Source organism: Xylocopa sonorina, chromosome 15 (assembly GCF_050948175.1).
Source record: "Xylocopa sonorina isolate GNS202 chromosome 15, iyXylSono1_principal, whole genome shotgun sequence".
Classification (NCBI taxonomy): domain Eukaryota; kingdom Metazoa; phylum Arthropoda; class Insecta; order Hymenoptera; family Apidae; genus Xylocopa; species Xylocopa sonorina.
Genome location: NC_135207.1, coordinates 2,451,796 through 2,469,193, shown reverse-complemented (window position 1 = coordinate 2,469,193; position 17,398 = coordinate 2,451,796). Strand labels below are relative to the sequence as shown.

General features: G+C 35.4%; 1 protein-coding gene and 1 long non-coding RNA gene across 33 annotated transcripts in view; one reads left to right on the top strand and one right to left on the bottom strand.

Annotated features, from left to right (window-relative positions):
• Positions 1-17,398, bottom strand: part of Para (sodium voltage-gated channel paralytic) — a 79,205-nt gene that overhangs the window by 16,803 nt on the left and 45,004 nt on the right. For 5 of the 32 annotated variants that reach the window (XM_076907309.1, XM_076907330.1, XM_076907312.1 and 2 more), the window contains 11 exons: positions 13,215-13,646; positions 11,649-11,742; positions 11,321-11,386; positions 8,837-9,111; positions 7,376-7,549; positions 6,285-6,635; positions 4,591-4,825; positions 2,857-2,988; positions 1,322-1,454; positions 821-945; positions 182-441 (listed from right to left, as the gene is read on the bottom strand). In XM_076907309.1, the coding sequence (XP_076763424.1) occupies positions 182-441; positions 821-945; positions 1,322-1,454; positions 2,857-2,988; positions 4,591-4,825; positions 6,285-6,635; positions 7,376-7,549; positions 8,837-9,111; positions 11,321-11,386; positions 11,649-11,742; positions 13,215-13,646 (2,277 nt within the window). Of the gene's footprint in view, positions 1-181; positions 442-820; positions 946-1,321; positions 1,455-2,856; positions 2,989-4,590; positions 4,826-6,284; positions 6,636-7,375; positions 7,550-8,836; positions 9,112-11,320; positions 11,387-11,648; positions 11,743-13,214; positions 13,647-15,259; positions 15,317-17,398 lie in introns of all 32 variants that reach the window. The other 27 variants (XM_076907314.1, XM_076907316.1, XM_076907327.1 and 24 more) reach the window with 13 other exon arrangements.
• Positions 1-17,398, top strand: part of LOC143430881 (uncharacterized) — a 54,269-nt gene that overhangs the window by 3,162 nt on the left and 33,709 nt on the right. The gene's annotated exons all lie outside the window — the stretch shown is intronic.

Genomic DNA, 17,398 nt, shown 5'->3' with positions numbered 1-17,398 from the left:
AAAGTTCGACCATATAAAAACCAACATTCCTTTTGCACGAACCTAATAAAAAGCACAAAAGTGATAACCAATGAAAAAAGAAATAAAGACAAAACTGAGATCGAATGGTAATGAATGAAAAGAAGGGTGGAACAATTGCAGAAACGTAAAGAAGTAACGATAAAACATTTTGCGTACTTACGAGAGCCATACTACTCAAAAGGATCATTATAATGACGGCACTCTCAAAATACTTGTTCTCGATTAATTTGAAGGTCTTCAGTCTCAAATTGGCCCAACCCTGCCAGAAAGGTGCGTCGTCGTCACCGGCTAAGAAGGGGAATTTCTTATAACAATTCTCCGGGCAACAATCAGCCGGATACTCAGGTGCGACCGGATCTTTGTCAGCTTGAATAATTCCATCTTCGAGTTCACCTTCTTCTTCTCCACCTTCTCCAAGATCTTGAAAATACAGTTCCCCTCGAATCATTAAAAACTCGATGGCAATCTAATCTCGTGTACGTATTTCCGTTATTGTTTGTGAATTTCGTGGAGGTAAACGTAACGTTTTATGGAACACTCTCGAGTTCTGAGATGATCCAACAGATGACGCGATGCTATGGAATTCGTGATATTCGATGATAATTCTTGCAGAGAAAGATTTTGTAAAATAAGATCTATTTGTATCGCAAACTTATGATATTTGTATGGCAAATTTATGATACTTGTATCGCTAATTTATGATATTTAATCGCATATGATATCTCGTTTTATTGTACAAAATTGCAACAGTTGTTCTGAGAGATGTTATCGCTAAGTATTCGTAAAAAGAGTCAGATACCTTCTTCTTGTTCGAGGTCTTCCTTGCTCGCATCCTTCTTTTCCTCCCCGTCCAGTGAGTCCATACTTCCCTTATGACTTTCGTCCTTGAACGCCCTATTCTTATGGCTACCATACGATTTATTACTACAATAATAATATCCAGAAATAAAAAATATCGACCGAATGTTACACGAAGGAAATAACCTTTCAACGATAATAATCGAAGGACTCGTACACAGAAACCGGTCAGCTTTGTTTCTTGGTTAGAATTTCGATCGATTAACGCTCTATTACCCTCTGCTCGAATCGTCATAACTATCAGGCGCCATCTTTATCTTATTTCATTTTAAAAAGTATATTAAACGTAGCAGTTTTTTTTCTGAACAAATTTACACCACTTACCTTTGCAAACTGTTCGTAATATTTTATTTATAAGGTTTGATTGGGCAATAATGCGAAAAAATTAAGCTTGCCAGTTTTTGCGTCGAACCCTTCAATTCGATCATGGAAAAACATTCACCTAATCGTATCGTCCTCGTTCTGATTAATATAATCGTTGTCCAGCCTGTAGTCACGATGGTTTATCGAGTTCGCTATAACTTTGCTGTTGTTCATGCACAATTTTCCCTTCTTCAGCTTGTTCTTTAAGTCTCCTTTGGAAAAAAGAAACCTCCACTCATTTTGTTGTCCATGGCGCGACGAACTTTATAGTCGACTTCGTTTACGCAGGATACTAATTCTGAATAATTTCTATCTTTACACGGAAGTGTACATCAGAGTAAAAAAAAAAAAAAAAAAAACGCGCAAGGAAGGAACTTGACTTTTACTATTATTAATATATTTACTTTACGCACGTTGTTATAAAGATATAATGAAAACGATGAGAAGAAACGTTTGGAAGAAGAATTCAAATTTGAATCGTTCAATATTACATTCTAAAGCGATCAACTTTTAAATTGATTATTTATCCTCGATTGAAATTTACTAGTTTCTAATTTTCACTAATATAAACTCTAAAGATAGGACATCTTCTGCAATGTACAGAATTTTAACTTATTTGCCCCAACGAGAAAAGCACAAAGAAAAAAGACAGATAAACCTTAACTTCTCTTAAATATTAATACGTAGTGTAATATTATGTAATTGCAGAAATATGTACAGAGAAATTGCTTCTGTAAAATGGGTCTATAAAAGGAATTGTAACCGTGTAAATCAAAGGACGATTGTACAAGATGTATGGTGACTGGTGATACAACCGAAAAGGAGGTGATTCTACGTGAAAAAATGAGTCGAAAATGTAGAATAACAATTTTTCATTTAAGGCTTTGTTTTGGAGAAAATCGACTTTGAATTTTTGCCAGGTATGGGTGCACTTGATCACGTTTCGATAAAGTGGATCTCACTGTAGATCATTGTTTCGATTGAAGTTACGTTGATAAACACTTTCTATATTATGGAAATGTTTTTCTAGCTGTGAGAGACTTTTTAAACCAATATTACCAACGTTGGATTGGTCGTGGTGGACCAATAGCTTGACCACTACACTCTTCTGAGTTTAAATCAGCTTGACTTTTAGTTAAGGAGTCATATTACATCAATTGTGTATTTTAAAGAAATTACAAGTTGCCAGCAATTAAAAGAAAAGGTTATTGTAGCCTTTCGTACATTAAAACAACCAAATACCTTAGAAAGCATTCATAGAAAATTAGTTAGACGAGCAGTTTTCTGTAGGATGGCCAACGTTTTCAGCAACTTTTGTAAGAATGAATTTTGTTTCAAACATTCTATTTAATTACATGCTTGTAATTTACGTGTACCATCGAGACAATGATTTACAACGAGATCCTTTCTAATAAGACGTGAATTCGAAGTTAATTTAGTTAAAAACAAAGCCACAGATGAAAAATTGTTATTCTACAGTTGCGACTTATTGTTTCATCTAGAGTCACTTCCTCTTCCTTTGCACCAGCAGTCACTGAACACCCTGTACAATAAAAATGGTAAGAACCTCGACGACAGAGATGAAAAGGGACTCGTTCCACCTGATACGCTTACCGTGAATTGTGAATTCCATGCCGTCCCCGATGGCAACCTCGAGCTGCGTCAGTTCCTTCGCGCTCTTTTTGTCCCTGTACGCGTCCAGCTCGCCATCTGCAAGATCTAGGTCCCCGTCGCGATCAATTCCATCTGCACAGTCACACAACATCTCTAACCCGCCCTTAACAGAACGATCAGCTGAGAGAAATATATCTATGTAAAACAATATAACCGACGTGGTTCCTCGAAACCCTACCGAATCGTCGATCCTCCATTTATTGGTTCGAAGATATTTAAAAAAAAAAAATATTTCAAAGTATTATTTCATTTGTGTATACAAATATAAATATATATATATATTTTTTCTTATAGAATTGCTTTTCTCACTGTTCTCATGCAATACTCTCGTCTATTAAGTCCTGTTCTGATGTTTACTCTAAGATAACTACGATCAACGATGTGTGGCAAGTGTGACTAATGTGTTTGTACGCGATACATGATGGATTATATTGTAGTTCGATTAAGTATTTAATAGTAGGGTCAGAATCGAAGAAGGTATCATTTCTTTTTGATTGCAAAATATTGATAACAAGCAGAAGTTGTAAAAAAGAAGAAAACATGATAATTCTTGCTTGAAAATATAACGCGCGGAATTTAACAGCGATTGATTTGCACAAAACCTTTTCGTATAATTTCAACACGTAACTTTCGTTACTATTCTGTTATTATTATATATACAGGGTGTCCTGATTCAATTTTCATGATCGAAGAATGCAACATTTGCATCTTCTGTTAATGTTTCTTGGTACTTTTCGAAATAATTGTTAATATTTTCAGACGTTTGTCCAAAACGATTTGCACTCGATGACAAAAGGATTCTTCTATTTTTTTATACATTTATACGTGACTGTATCTCCTTTTTACCGATTAGTATACGTTTATACGAATTATTTGAAGACACCTAGTATATGCGTGTTACATTTGTTTTACTATTATTGAATCGTTACTCAGATTCAGAATATTTGACGTGCTTATTTACGTTTAATCCAGATTTCATCCAGTGTAAATATTTGTAAAGAATCTGATCAATCCAGATGTATCGCGCGATGCTCGACAATTCTACGCTCGATCGTATTCGATAATTATCGAAGCGGTCTTCGTTTTAACGGCAGATGAAACGTTCACTTTTTGTTCAACGTGAAAATAATAGGCAAAGCAACGTATAACTGCCAGGCTAATCAGCGAAGCAAAAATTAATCTATCCCTCTTCTATCCACTCTGTTCCTCCTCTCTCCCTCTCGTTTCTAATCTGTCGACCATAGAAAAGAAAAGAGATGTTGAAAAATAGCGAACCGATTAAAAATTCTGCGTTCAAATCAAACAAAATGTACCAGTCGACGCTTGTTTTCATTGCTTGCGTGAACGAATGAGAAAAAAAAAACAAAGTAAATCACGCTCCTTTCCATTAGAGTACTCAAAAGAAACGTGTTTGCCAAGTGTTTCGCGCTGTTTCGCTCCTCTCCTTAATTGTAACTTGATTTTATTAAAAAAAAAAAAGAAAAAAATGGGAAAGTAAGAGATTTGACGATTGTAAAAATAAATTTCTTTCATTTCGCCTTCGACTGCAGCAGCGAGAACGGCAAAGGAAACAAATCTCGTCGCCTGTCTCTGATAAAAAGTGAAAAGCAGAACTGAAAAACAGTGCCACGAACTACACAGCGCACACAGCAAGCGATCTGATTGGATATAAACCTTCTTTCCAACTGTTGGACGGTCCCTCACCTGGCGCCTGATCGGATATCTGATTGGTGAGCTTGGCTCGCATCATTTTAGCGAGATAAAGGACGTTTCGCTTGATCCACTTAACGAAACGTGCTATTCGATCGATCGCCTCCGCGATCTTGTTCGTATCGTTGTCCGCGGTCGGCGCCGATAGATTCGACGAGCCGAAGTTGCTCAGCAACAAGGCCAAGAAGAGATTCAGCACCTGTTTGTCGTGGTGGCAGAAATAATTTCAGTTTCCATTACCAATCGTTCTTTATCTATCCTCGAGCGTGGACAAGCAATGTTTCACATTGAGAAAAAAGCAAATTGTACACAATCTAAACTGTGAAGAAACAAAATTCGATTCCTCGAGGTTTCAATTTTCTTCTTATATCAAATTATCTTTCACTGGAACTCTTCACTATAAATATGTGCAGAATAGAATACAAGAGTTTAAGCAAGAAATTAAAATCTACTCGTGTCAATGGACTCTTGAAATATTGAGAAAAAAGCAAATGCACACGATCTGAACGTGAAGAAACAGAATTCGATTCCTCGAGTTTTCAATTTTCTTCTTATATCAAATTATCTTTCACTCTAACTCTTCACTATACAACTAAAAACTTGTGAATTCTATAATACACGAGTTTAAGCAAGAAATTAAAATCTTCTCTTGTCAATGGAGTCTTGGATCTGTTGAAACATTAAGAAAAACGCAAATTGCACACGTTCTGAACGTGAAGAAACAAAATTCGATTCCTCGAGGTTTCATTTTTCTTTCTATATCAAATTATCTTTCACTGTAACTCTTCACTATAAATATGTGCAGAATAGAATACACGAGTTTAAGCAAGAAATTAAAATCTACTCGTGTCAATGGACTCTTGAAATATTGAGAAAAAAGCAAATGCACACGATCTGAACGTGAAGAAACAAAATTCGGTTCCTCGAGGTTTCAATTTTCTTCTTATATCAAATTATCTTTCACTCTAACTCTTCACTACACAACTAAAAACTTGTGAATTCTATAATACACGAGTTTAAGCAAGAAATTAAAATCTTCTCTTGTCAATGGACCCTTGGATCTGTTGAAACATTAAGAAAAACGCAAATTGCACACGTTCTGAACGTGAAGAAACAGAATTCGGTTCCTCGAGGTTTCAATTTTCTTCTTATATCAAATTATCTTTCACTCTAACTCTTCACTACACAACTAAAAACTTGTGAATTCTATAATACACGAGTTTAAGCAAGAAATTAAAATCTTCTCTTGTCAATGGAGTCTTGGATCTGTTGAAACATTGAGAAAAAAGAAAATTGCACACGATCTGAACGTGAAGAAACAAAATTCGATTCCTCCAAGTTTCAATTTTCTTCTTATATCAAATTATCTTTTACTGTAACTCTTTATTATAACTAAAAACTCGTGCATTCTACAATACACGAGTTTAAGCAAGAAATTAAAATCTTCTCTTGTCAATGACTCTTGGATCTGTTTGAAGACGTAAGATTACTGTCTTTGATGAAAAAAATTTGCAATTGTTCATCAGATTTCGTTCATAAACCTTTTAACGATGCAAAACTAGGACATTCGTCTGTTAAATCATTTAGAAGGATAATTTACTGTTAGTCTTTAGTTAAGGATTAGTGGTTAGTCTTTAGTTAACGATTGATGTACTTACGACTAGATTACCGATGACGACGGTGGCCAAAAAGAACGGTATGCAAGAAACGTCACCCACCAGCATACAATCCCACATAGACTCGATCCATTCTCCACAGAGTACACGAAAAACGATCATGAACGAATGCATGAAGTCAGTGAAGTTCCATCTTGGTAGATCCCCGTCAGGAAATCGATCGACGTTGTCCGTATAATTTTTACCAAATAACTGCATGCCCATCACGGCGAAGATGAAGATAATGATGCACAACACGAACGTTAAGTTACCCAATGCGCCCACTGTTCTACCCATGATGGAAATCAGCAGATTCAACGTGGGCCACGACTTCGCCAATTTGAACACTCTTAACTGGAAACAGAAACGTAATCGATATTATATAATTTAATGGTGAGGATTGTTGATTTGGTTATTTAAGTTGTCAATGAAGATTATTAATGTAAGAAGTAATGGAAGATAAGCTTATGAGAAGATAATTTAATTTATCTGGATGGTAAATATGAATATTAAATAAATGAGATTATGTAATGGGTCTTTTACTACTTTGTATATTTGTTTTATCGATTAGAAAATATATATATATTTTTTAGAGATAATATGCAGCTGGTAAATAGTATAGTTATAAACATGCGATTTAAGTTTTTTTTAGAAGTTTTTGGATTTGACATCTGTTTTCTTTTTTCTTTTAGATGTTTTGTTCTTGTTACCAAAAGTAGAACTCAGTTGAGAAGTTTGAAAAAGTAATACAATTCCTGCTATTTGAAAAGAAACTGTGATTACTTTTTGTAAGTATGTTTTTACGTGTAATCAAGCTACTCGACAGGTTTTCAGAACATTTGTACCCTTTTAATTTCTCCTAATTGATTTTTTCTTACAGTAGTAAACTAAAGCCTTAAAAAAAAAATAAAGTCAAATATTTAAAATTGGAAAAAGCCATGAAAAGGCATATTTTTTCACTGCTTATAATGCGTAATATTGAAATCACATTAAGGCGTTAAAAAAAATGAAGTCAAATAATTAAAATTGGAAAAAGCCATTAAAAGGCATATTTTTTCACTGCTTATAAAATGGCACATTAAATGGCAACTTACCAATCTGAACGATCGCAATACAGAAAGACCTTGAACACCCTCTAATCCTAATTCCAAAAGCGACAAGGCGACGATGATGAAGTCGAAAATATTCCAGCCTTCTTGAAAGTAATATTTGGGGCTCATTGCTATCAGTTTCAGCGTTGCTTCAATGCCAAATGTTGCCGTGAAGAACTACGGTGTAAGTAAATGTATTTCAATTAGTAAAGATAAGACAATTAAGGAAAACTATATATAATATATAAGTAAAGAATTTTAGAAAATAAGATCCAATATTTAATATTTTCTCTAAGAAAGAACGTTCATTTTTCAATAAAATTTCGCAAATGTCTAGCAAAACAAATTTCTTTACTGTTTCAAAGAATCAACCTTGTTTTCTTCTTCAATTCTACAATACAAAGTTTTCAGAGTGCATTTCTTGGTTGACACTGTAGAACAGTTACTTTCCCTCCGAGTTCAATGATTTTTTAATATATCGTACAAATGAACATTTTAAACAACTTTCTCCTATACATATGACTATGAGTTTCTTTTAGTTTTCGAGATATTCGCCAAAAAGGATCGCTACGTCTATCCGTTAATATTGCTGATTACTTTGTAGCTTGTCTATCATTCAGAATTAGATTTAAGTTCGCTTAAATGACATTGTAAGGAAAGATACTGAAGAAAATGATACTGACAAACGTTGCCTCGAAAACGCACGCTTACAAACAGATTTTATAACAGTGACAGCAATTTTTTTTTTAATGAATATCTCAGAAATCGATAGAGCACCAGATAAAAGTACAGGAGAAATTCGTTTAAAAATGTTGAGCTTTACAATGTATTTCAAAGTCATCGAAATCGAATTAAGGGTGAAAAGTGAGAGTGGATGGATCCTAAATAAAATATTTTAGCTTCGAATTTTTATTATTTTACCCTAGACACGTTAATAAAAAATTTTCTACACAACCGTTTAGTATTTAGTATTCATAGTATTATATATTTATAGTATTTATATATTTATAACTATTTAGTATTTTATAGTTTAGTATTCGTACGTAAAATCGACTATATTTTATTATTTATTAAAACAGAAGTAGTAAGTTCAGAGTTGTGGAACGTCGCTTGCAATTTGTTCCATAATTATGACCTAACGGGCAAATATATTAGAAATATTTATAGCTCAATCAGTGTTGCTTGTAATTTAATTTAGAAGGAACACTCCATAGATATTAAGACAAAACAGTCGCATTGGTAATGTCTGTATAGACAGAATTCTGTGCATAGTGTGTACCAAAAAGTTCTTTATTAATATATTAGAAATTAATAAGATTCTGATCCATCCTCTCGCTTGGCCCAATCTCTTTCAAATTATTCTCTATCTGCTCTACAATCTCATCATTTTTTACGATTAAACGTCCGTAAACATAGAAAATTGATTAATAATGCTTATCAAAAGTTACATATCATATCACTCACGTAATTTCCGGTCTTGAGCACCCTCTCCATGTCCTTGTCCATGTCGTGATGGTCGAGCGCCATGAACAGCGTGTTGACGACGATACAAAGGGTGATGAACAACTCTACGAATGGATCGAACACCAATAGAGACACGTATTTTTGAAACTCAAGCCACAACCAGCAACAATCCCAGACGCAGAAGATATCGATGCAACGCAGCACCGCGGCCAACAGTTTGTCCTTGAACTTTGGGCCCTCTTCATCGTCGTCTGTCGAAAAGTAATATGTCGAAACTGTAACGCGTGTTAGTAATTTTGTCTGGCACCACTCTTTTTGGGGAAAGAGGTTTTTCTCGTTCTTTCACAAGCTTGCACTAGACTTTCTATACATTCGTCTCTGCCTTCTTTCGCAAATTTATCTTTACTCGTCGGATCACAGATTATTAAACAAGAAGGCGAGCAGGCAAGGTAGTGTATGAACTATGTACACGTAGTAGCATAAATGAAAAGAGAATACAGCAAATGAGAGTAAAGCGAGGAGAAACGAGAATAATTTACCAGGAACTATACTTGGGATCTGTGTAAAAGAAGGAAAAAGGAGAGAAAAGAAATGGCGATAATGCATCCAAAGTATTTCACGTGATAGTGCAATGCAGGTAGCAAAAGACACGCCCAGAAGCCGTGCAGAAACTCTACAACGAAAACTCGAAGCAGCAGGTAAGATAAAGGGTGCAATATGATCTTCTCGTGAAAAGAAGGGGTAACGACTATTTCACGGTCGTCCCAGGAAAGAAACGAAATAAATGAAACCCAGAGAACACTTCTAAGAGAAATTTGTCAATAAAACGAATATAAAAGTCCAATCTTCCTTTAAAGTTCTTTTTTAATTCTCTCAAATATCGTTTTCCACAGTAGTTTGACCTTTTCTTTGGGTACAAAGCCTTTTCTAATTATTGAATTCGTTTTTTAAATTACTTAAGAATCTAGTTCAACCCATTCAGACTGAAAATGGTTTCAAGAGATTTTAACACTGCACTAATTGTATATAATAATAATAATAATAATTGATAGGAGAGACATAATAATTTTGTGTATAAAAAGAAGAAATATTTAGAAATGTGACGAGATAATTCATCAGTTTCTTCGTTATACAATATAATATCGTTCGTTCCAACGGATTAAGATCGCTGTGCAATAATATTGTTTGGTGTTGACGCTAGTGACATCGGTTTGGAAGCTGGAAATAGCACTTTCTAAAGTGTCGAGTGTCGATGGTGGGCGGCGAATGACAGTAAATCACCGCTCGAATAAAAGCTTCTCGATATTCTACTTTTGTTTGTTGTGCAACACAGGCAAACGCGATGGGGTGCCCTCGAAGCGAGTGCTATCGCGAGAAGACTAATAAATATATATTATGGGAATGCCGATTTTCCTTGGAAAAGTCGATTTCAAATTAATTTACCAGCAAACGACAGCTAACATACTTTCTATTTCTTCAAAGGTTCTTATATATTCTTTCAAAGGTCCTTTTATTTATCATTAAAATACTTTTGAAGCTGTATTCCCTAATAATAGATAAACGATTAATTATATGAGTTAATACCTAAAGTTATTTAATATTACTTGACTGTTTCTTAAAGAAAAGAATCCAAGTTTTTCAAGAAAACAGTTCTGTTTTTTTTTTTTCATCACAAAGTAATGCGTTTTGAAGAGAATCGTTTAAAAATCGGCATCCTTATAATAATACCGTGGAACTAGATTCGCTGCAGTGTACGTCGATGATCAGACGAGGAGGAAGCGAGATCCGGAAGCACGAAGCGACCAGGACCGTGCAGCTGCAGCGAGGATAATTAATCTGTGTCTCGTTCGCATCAGGAAACAAACTCTGTTTCCCCAAAAGGACTATCAAAAAAAAAACTTTAGTTATTCTCATTTTAATCGTGTGTCTCGTATTTTGGTTCTCATTTTTTTCCCCCGTTTAGTTTATTCTGCTTGTTATCCATCCGAAGATTTCGAGGGCTTACAATCGTTCGATTAATTTTCTTGCGTTTCTTTTTCTCGTTTTTAACAATAAGAGAGAATGGAACTGATTGGGACCAACAACAGAAGTTGTACCATGCACTGTGGTAGACACTGGTATCGACGATAACAAATAACGAGTAAAGTAGAAACAATTACTGGGCCCTTCGACGTCAATTTGGAGGCAATCGTTGTTAATCGAAATGAAACAACAGAAAAAAGAATAGAGAAATAGACGAAGATAGATATACATATGTATGTACGTACACAGGAATCGTTCTACTATGTACAAGGCGCTCAGACAAAAATCTTCAGCACTGAATATCAAATAGGTAAAACTGTACAAGAGTCTCAACAACGGTGTACACCAAAATGAACGGGATGCTCATCACACAAGATAGATACACATCTGTGATAAAGGGTGATAGAGAGACTGTAAGAGAAAATAGTAACGTGAGCAGAGGAGCTGAACACTCGACATTACCTCCTTGTTCCGGAGTTCTGCTTTGCCGTCCAGCCTGTTCAATGATATCGTTCAGTACCATCACGTCTGTAAAAGAACAATGCGTACTTTCTTAATAATCAAATTTATTTTATTATAATTTATTATAATTTTATTATAATTATTACATGCATCGTTGATACATTTTATTATCGAATTTGCATGTAAAGTGTTGATCTTTTTAAAGAATCTCAACAGCTACTTTCACTTATAGTAGCTGTTTAAATTTACTCATTGAATTTTGTTTAATTTAATTATTAGTGAAGTTGAAAATTTCATGGAAAAATTGCCTCCTTTCTGATTAATTTACCTTTCATGTCCACCACGGCGTGTTGTTGAGAAGGCTCTATAAACGGATTGTCTTGTTGCTTTGCCTTGCCCATGGAACCTTCCAGTTCAGTATCCTGAAGTCAAAGCGAAACGATTATCCTTTGCTCAGTATCGTTCTAAAACTATGCATCGAATATTTCTAATCTGCTAATACTATTAAAAGTTGACGTTAGATTAGTGAAACAAGACGTCTTATCACCGCAACAAAAGTATCCTCAAGCAAAAAAGGTTCGTTGTTTTGTATGAAAGGTAATTTTGGAAAATCAACAGCTTCAAAAATTTATTATATAACATTTTATATCAATCATATGTATACTGTTTCAAAGAACAATGTACATACCTCAAATAAAATTTTTAAAAGGAATTTAATTATAAATGACAATTAGAAAACTGAATTTAGCTCGTCCTCGATTAACGCAAAAGGTGTTCAAACTTATTACATTCAACAAATATTAAAAGTATTATACGATTTGCAAATTTGATGTTCTTACTCTCTTAGAAGATTAAAAAAGAAAGTTATCCTATGATAAAAATTTCAAGATAGGTCTATTAGGTACCAGCAATGAGAAGATTAAAAAAGAAAGTTATTCTGTGATAAAAAATTTCAAAATAGGTCTATTAGGTACCAGGTACGAAAAGATTAAAAAATAAAGTTAAGTTATCCTATGAAAAAAATTTCAAGATAGGTCTATTAGGTACCAGCGACGAGAAGATTAAAAAAGAAAGTTATTCTATGATAAAAAATTTCAAAATAGGTCTATTAGGTACCAGGTACGAAAAGATTAAAAAAGAAAGTTAAGTTATCCTATGAAAAAAATTTCAAGATAGGTCTATTAGGTACCAGCGACGAGAAGATTAAAAAAGAAAGTTATTCTATGATAAAAAATTTCAAGATAGGTCTATTAGGTACCAGCGACGAGAAGATTAAAAAAGAAAGTTATTCTATGATAAAAAATTTCAAAATAGGTCTATTAAGTACCAGCGACGAGAAGATTAAAAAAGAAAGTTATTCTATGATAAAAAATTTCAAGATAGGTCTATTAGGTACCAGCGACGAGAAGATTAAAAAATAAAGTTAAGTTATCCTATGAAAAAAATTTCAAGATAGGTCTATTAGGTACCAGCGACGAGAAGATTAAAAAAGAAAGTTATTCTGTGATAAAAAATTTCAAAATAGGTCTATTAGGTACCAGGTACGAAAAGATTAAAAAAGAAAGTTAAGTTATCCTATGAAGAAAATTTCAAGATAGGTCTATTAGGTACCAGCGACGAGAAGATTAAAAAATAAAGTTAAGTTATCCTATGAAAAAAATTTCAAGATAGGTCTATTAGGTACCAGCGACGAAAAGATTAAAAAAGAAAGTTAAGTTATCCTATGATAAAAATTTCAAAATAAGCCCATTAGGTACCATCGACGACAAGATTAAAAAAGAAAGTTAAATTATCCTGTGATAAAAATTTCAAAATAGATCCACCAGGTACCAACCACGTTCTTACTCCAAAATCGCCACCTGAAACCACCACCCAGCGAACAACATCTACTCACGTAATGGTACTTCTGATTAGAGTCCGCGAAGTGCCCGTTGACGGAGGGCGGCCTGACGGATCTGTTTCTCAGCTTGCTTTCTTTGGTCATCGGCTTGCCAGCGTTCGCGATGCCGCCGATCAGGTCCCCGTGCGAGGTGTACGACAACCGTGACGCGTGCGACGTGTAAGACGAGTGTCTGGAGCCAAGACTGGCGTAGTAAACAGGCACAACGATCGTGCCGTTCTCCTCTGACATCGGCGTGACCGCGTTCGAGTCGTCCGCGTACGGCAGATGCTCCTGGGCGTCGAGGAACGTGGACAGTACCAGCGGCTTCCGGTCGCCGCCAGGCGGGCCCACGAAACGGCCTCGTCCATTTCTGATCGTGAACTGATGGCTACCGCGACTGTTCCGGCGCAGATTGAACGGTGAGCCAGGCAGGCTAAGGCTCGCCTGAAATTACAACAAAGCGGGCCACCGCTTTTCTCTCTCACCGTTCTCGAAACCCTCTCTTGGAATACGTTGCACGTTTTGGGGACGTTCTTATGCAAAGAGAATCTCATTACTTTCGTCGTTACGGATGGTGCTGTACAAGAGGCTTAATATTTTCTTACCATTCAGGGCTTAACACGTTCTTTGGGTGTTTGTATTAATTTTGTTGGTATGGAAAGTTGAGAATTATGTGTTTCGCGAGTTACTGAAAGTAATTCAGAGGAGTATGGTTGATATTAATTTAGCGAACGTGTTAAGTTCTGAAACTTAGGAATCCTAATTGTAGTCTTAAAGCAGTCTATCCCCGACCCATTTTTTATACTATAAGCAAAGTACCAAAATGTTTACCTCGCTTCGAATGCTCTGTATGGTATTCCCTTCGTGGACAGCGTTAATGTAAACTTTGGTAATCTTGTGAAGTCTCGATAAGTTTAGATAACTGTTTCTCACGGGATTCTAAGTTATTTTCAGATTCAGAAATGAGCTCGCGAGGTATGAACTTTGTTTGGGTAGCAGGGCAACACGTGGCTGTGCTTATCTCGCGAATCTGTCTTTGTTTCCATTTATGTAACTAGTCGAGTGCAAGTATTACCTAGGTTTTTTTTCTCTGGTATTAACTGGTTGCCATTTATTCTCGAGATTCTTCTCTCGTCAGAAGTTCAATCGCACAGAAATGACAGGGAATTAGCCTAAGCTCTCTGGTTTCCTATCGCGATCATTCAGATTAGGATCGAAGTTAGATACTCGTGGCACAGAACATTTCCTTTTACGCACGATCCCTGACTGATGATTCGCTCGTTTTCTTTTCATGATTTCTCGACAACTACGTGAACTTGACAACTGTATGCTGATGAGAACAGATGATGAACCGGTATACCTACTGAACGCTCGTAATGGGGTATGCACGCGAGCAAACTATACATGTAACGTATCTGGAGATTCAGTTCGTGTAAAAGTATATCGATTCTAAACTTAAACAAAAAAACAGTCGAATAAATAAGAACAAGTAAAAGACATTCTCAACCGAATTACAACAATCTCGTTTACAAAACAGGAAAGCAAAACACTAACTATTGTACAATTCAATTTTTACATATTCAGTATGCTCTTTTATATTCTTTGGAAGTTTCCTTTGAAAAAGAGAATCTGACCAGTTTCTGTACAATTTACATTATTGTACAATTATTGTACAATTATTGTACAATTCAATTTTTACATATTCAGTATGCTCTTCTATATTCTTTGGAAATTTCCTTTGAAAAAGAGAATCTGACCAGTTTCTTGGCAAAAAAAGAATCTGTCAGAACGCGATGGTGAACAAAATATACTTCCACGTGGGAAAATTGTACTCCCAACCCCATCGAATCTCCAAGCACTCTCGAGTCACAGAAATGATCTCTCTGATGTCAGTCGAATTTACGGTTCGAGATAAGTAATCGTGTCACCGTTCCCAGAACGCGTGAAATCTTGGACGATCGATGATGTATATCGACATGAGGTGTCGGATCCGTGGATCCTGTACAATTGTTCAGTACGTACGGTCGGCGGTGACAGACACGTCGTGACACACATACCTTCCGCAGGCTTTCCTGGTAGGCATAAGTAAACTGGCCATTAGCGGCGCGAGAGACCTTAAGAAAAAAACAAGAAAAGATATCTCCTACCAAACGGCTCGTAACGTTGTCTAATGTGTACACCAAGGAGGCACTCGATACGGATATATATATGTATATATATATATAAATATATATATATATAGATGTATGTTTGTATGTTGATATATAAATACTTGCAAAAGCGTTACATAGACAGAAAAGTGATAGAGATAGATAGATAGAGATAGAGAGCAAGATGTTACACACGCAGAGATAGAGTAATACAACTGTCAATGATGCTCGGTCGAATCTAATCGTAGTATGTTGTTTGAAACGGAAACAAGGGAGACACGAAGATCCGCGACTTCTGTCTTTTTCATGGCTTCCGTGGCTAGTTTTTCATAGTCGATGCAACGAGACGAGAGTTTGTACCACGCGACTATGGGTTTATAAGTTACAGATATTAAAAATAGCTGTGGAATAGCCAGACGAGCAACAATTTGCTTAAACCAACTTGTTTAAACCAAGTTTATACTATGGTCGCTTATAATTTGTTATTTTTGAAGAGTCTCAATTGTATTTCTCACTTTTTCTAAATAACTTCTTAATTCGAATCATCGAGATTAAGGTGTTAAAAGTTGCTACAGAGCTTAGTGTACCTTAGCACCTTGCTTCCATAGTTATTGACGCTAACGACTTCTTTGTGATATCCCATAAACTCAAAATACCTAATTAAAGGGATTGTTAGGTTGAGTAACCCTGAGTTGATTACCCTGACGGTCTTTTCCCGTGGTCTTACCCTCGCGAGAGTGCAGCGACCACCATTAACTCGAGATCAAGAGCAGAATTAGTGTAGAAGTGTACATTTTTGTAAATAACAGTCGATGTCGAATTATATAAGACCAACCAGGGTCATTTAAACAAATTAAATATATGATTTAATTTATTGAAGGCTCTCTTCTTCCTTTGCTATTCGAGCATTTTAAAATTAGCAGCAAAAAGTCATTCGTGATATTCCATCCGAGCAACCAAGCAAGAAGGAATCAAGGATGTAACAAACATATTTGAATGTCCACTGTCTCGTCTCGTTGGATCGACTATATTTTCTTCTTTGGATATAGATTGTTGTAAGCTCTCGTTTGAATTGTTGGAGATTTCTGAATGTCATTATTACAGTTTATTGGCAAAATTAGTTACATACATTAAACCTGACTATTATTTGAAATACTTTGGAACAAGGTCTTAGACAAGCAGAGAATGATATGCGAAATGACTAAAGTGGATATATTTCATATCGAAAAAACAATGTTCGATTGCATTTTAATGTTATACAATTTTGAAAACGATGGTTTTGAATTAATGAGCAATCTGCTATACTTGTTATATGTATATTGTTTCGTGGTACACTGTATAACGATTGCGTTGAGACTACACAAAGAATTGTTTGTCAAGAAGTATTCAAAGTATTCGTGTCTAAAGTTCGAAACATACTACAAAGTTAAATATATATTCGTTAGATAAAAAATATATATATATGTATTCTTCATCGTGTACTTACATTTAAAAATCTCTAACATTTTGTACGAGCTACATTATTCAATATATGAACCATATTTGGAATTCTGATACATCAGAGATTTAATATCTCATTAATTATAGAGTAAAACATAAATCTTAATTATCCATTCGTCGACTTGACCTGAATTTCACTGCACGATTCGTAAATAAAGATCAATACCGTTTTTCCTGCGAAAACCGTAAATTCGTATCTCCTTTCTCTACCGAACACATGCATTACCATGCACCGTGGCGTTCTCACGTGTCAAGGACGACATCGATCCTACATCGTTTTTACTCGTTTCATCGATGACGGGAAATGAAAGAATGATGTACGCTGCGAAAATCATTATACACCATTCGAAAACCAAGATAGAATTGGTGAAGACATTGTCAACGCAACGAAAGCGAGGAATTCGGTAAGCGTCCTAACGATGTACCAAAAATTACCATTATCCAACAATCAGTTACAGTATATACGACAAACATGCTACAGAGCGATAGAGTTTCTTTAAATGAAGGGGGCTCGACTCGTCGCTTCCAACGCTAACTCAAGCCTAC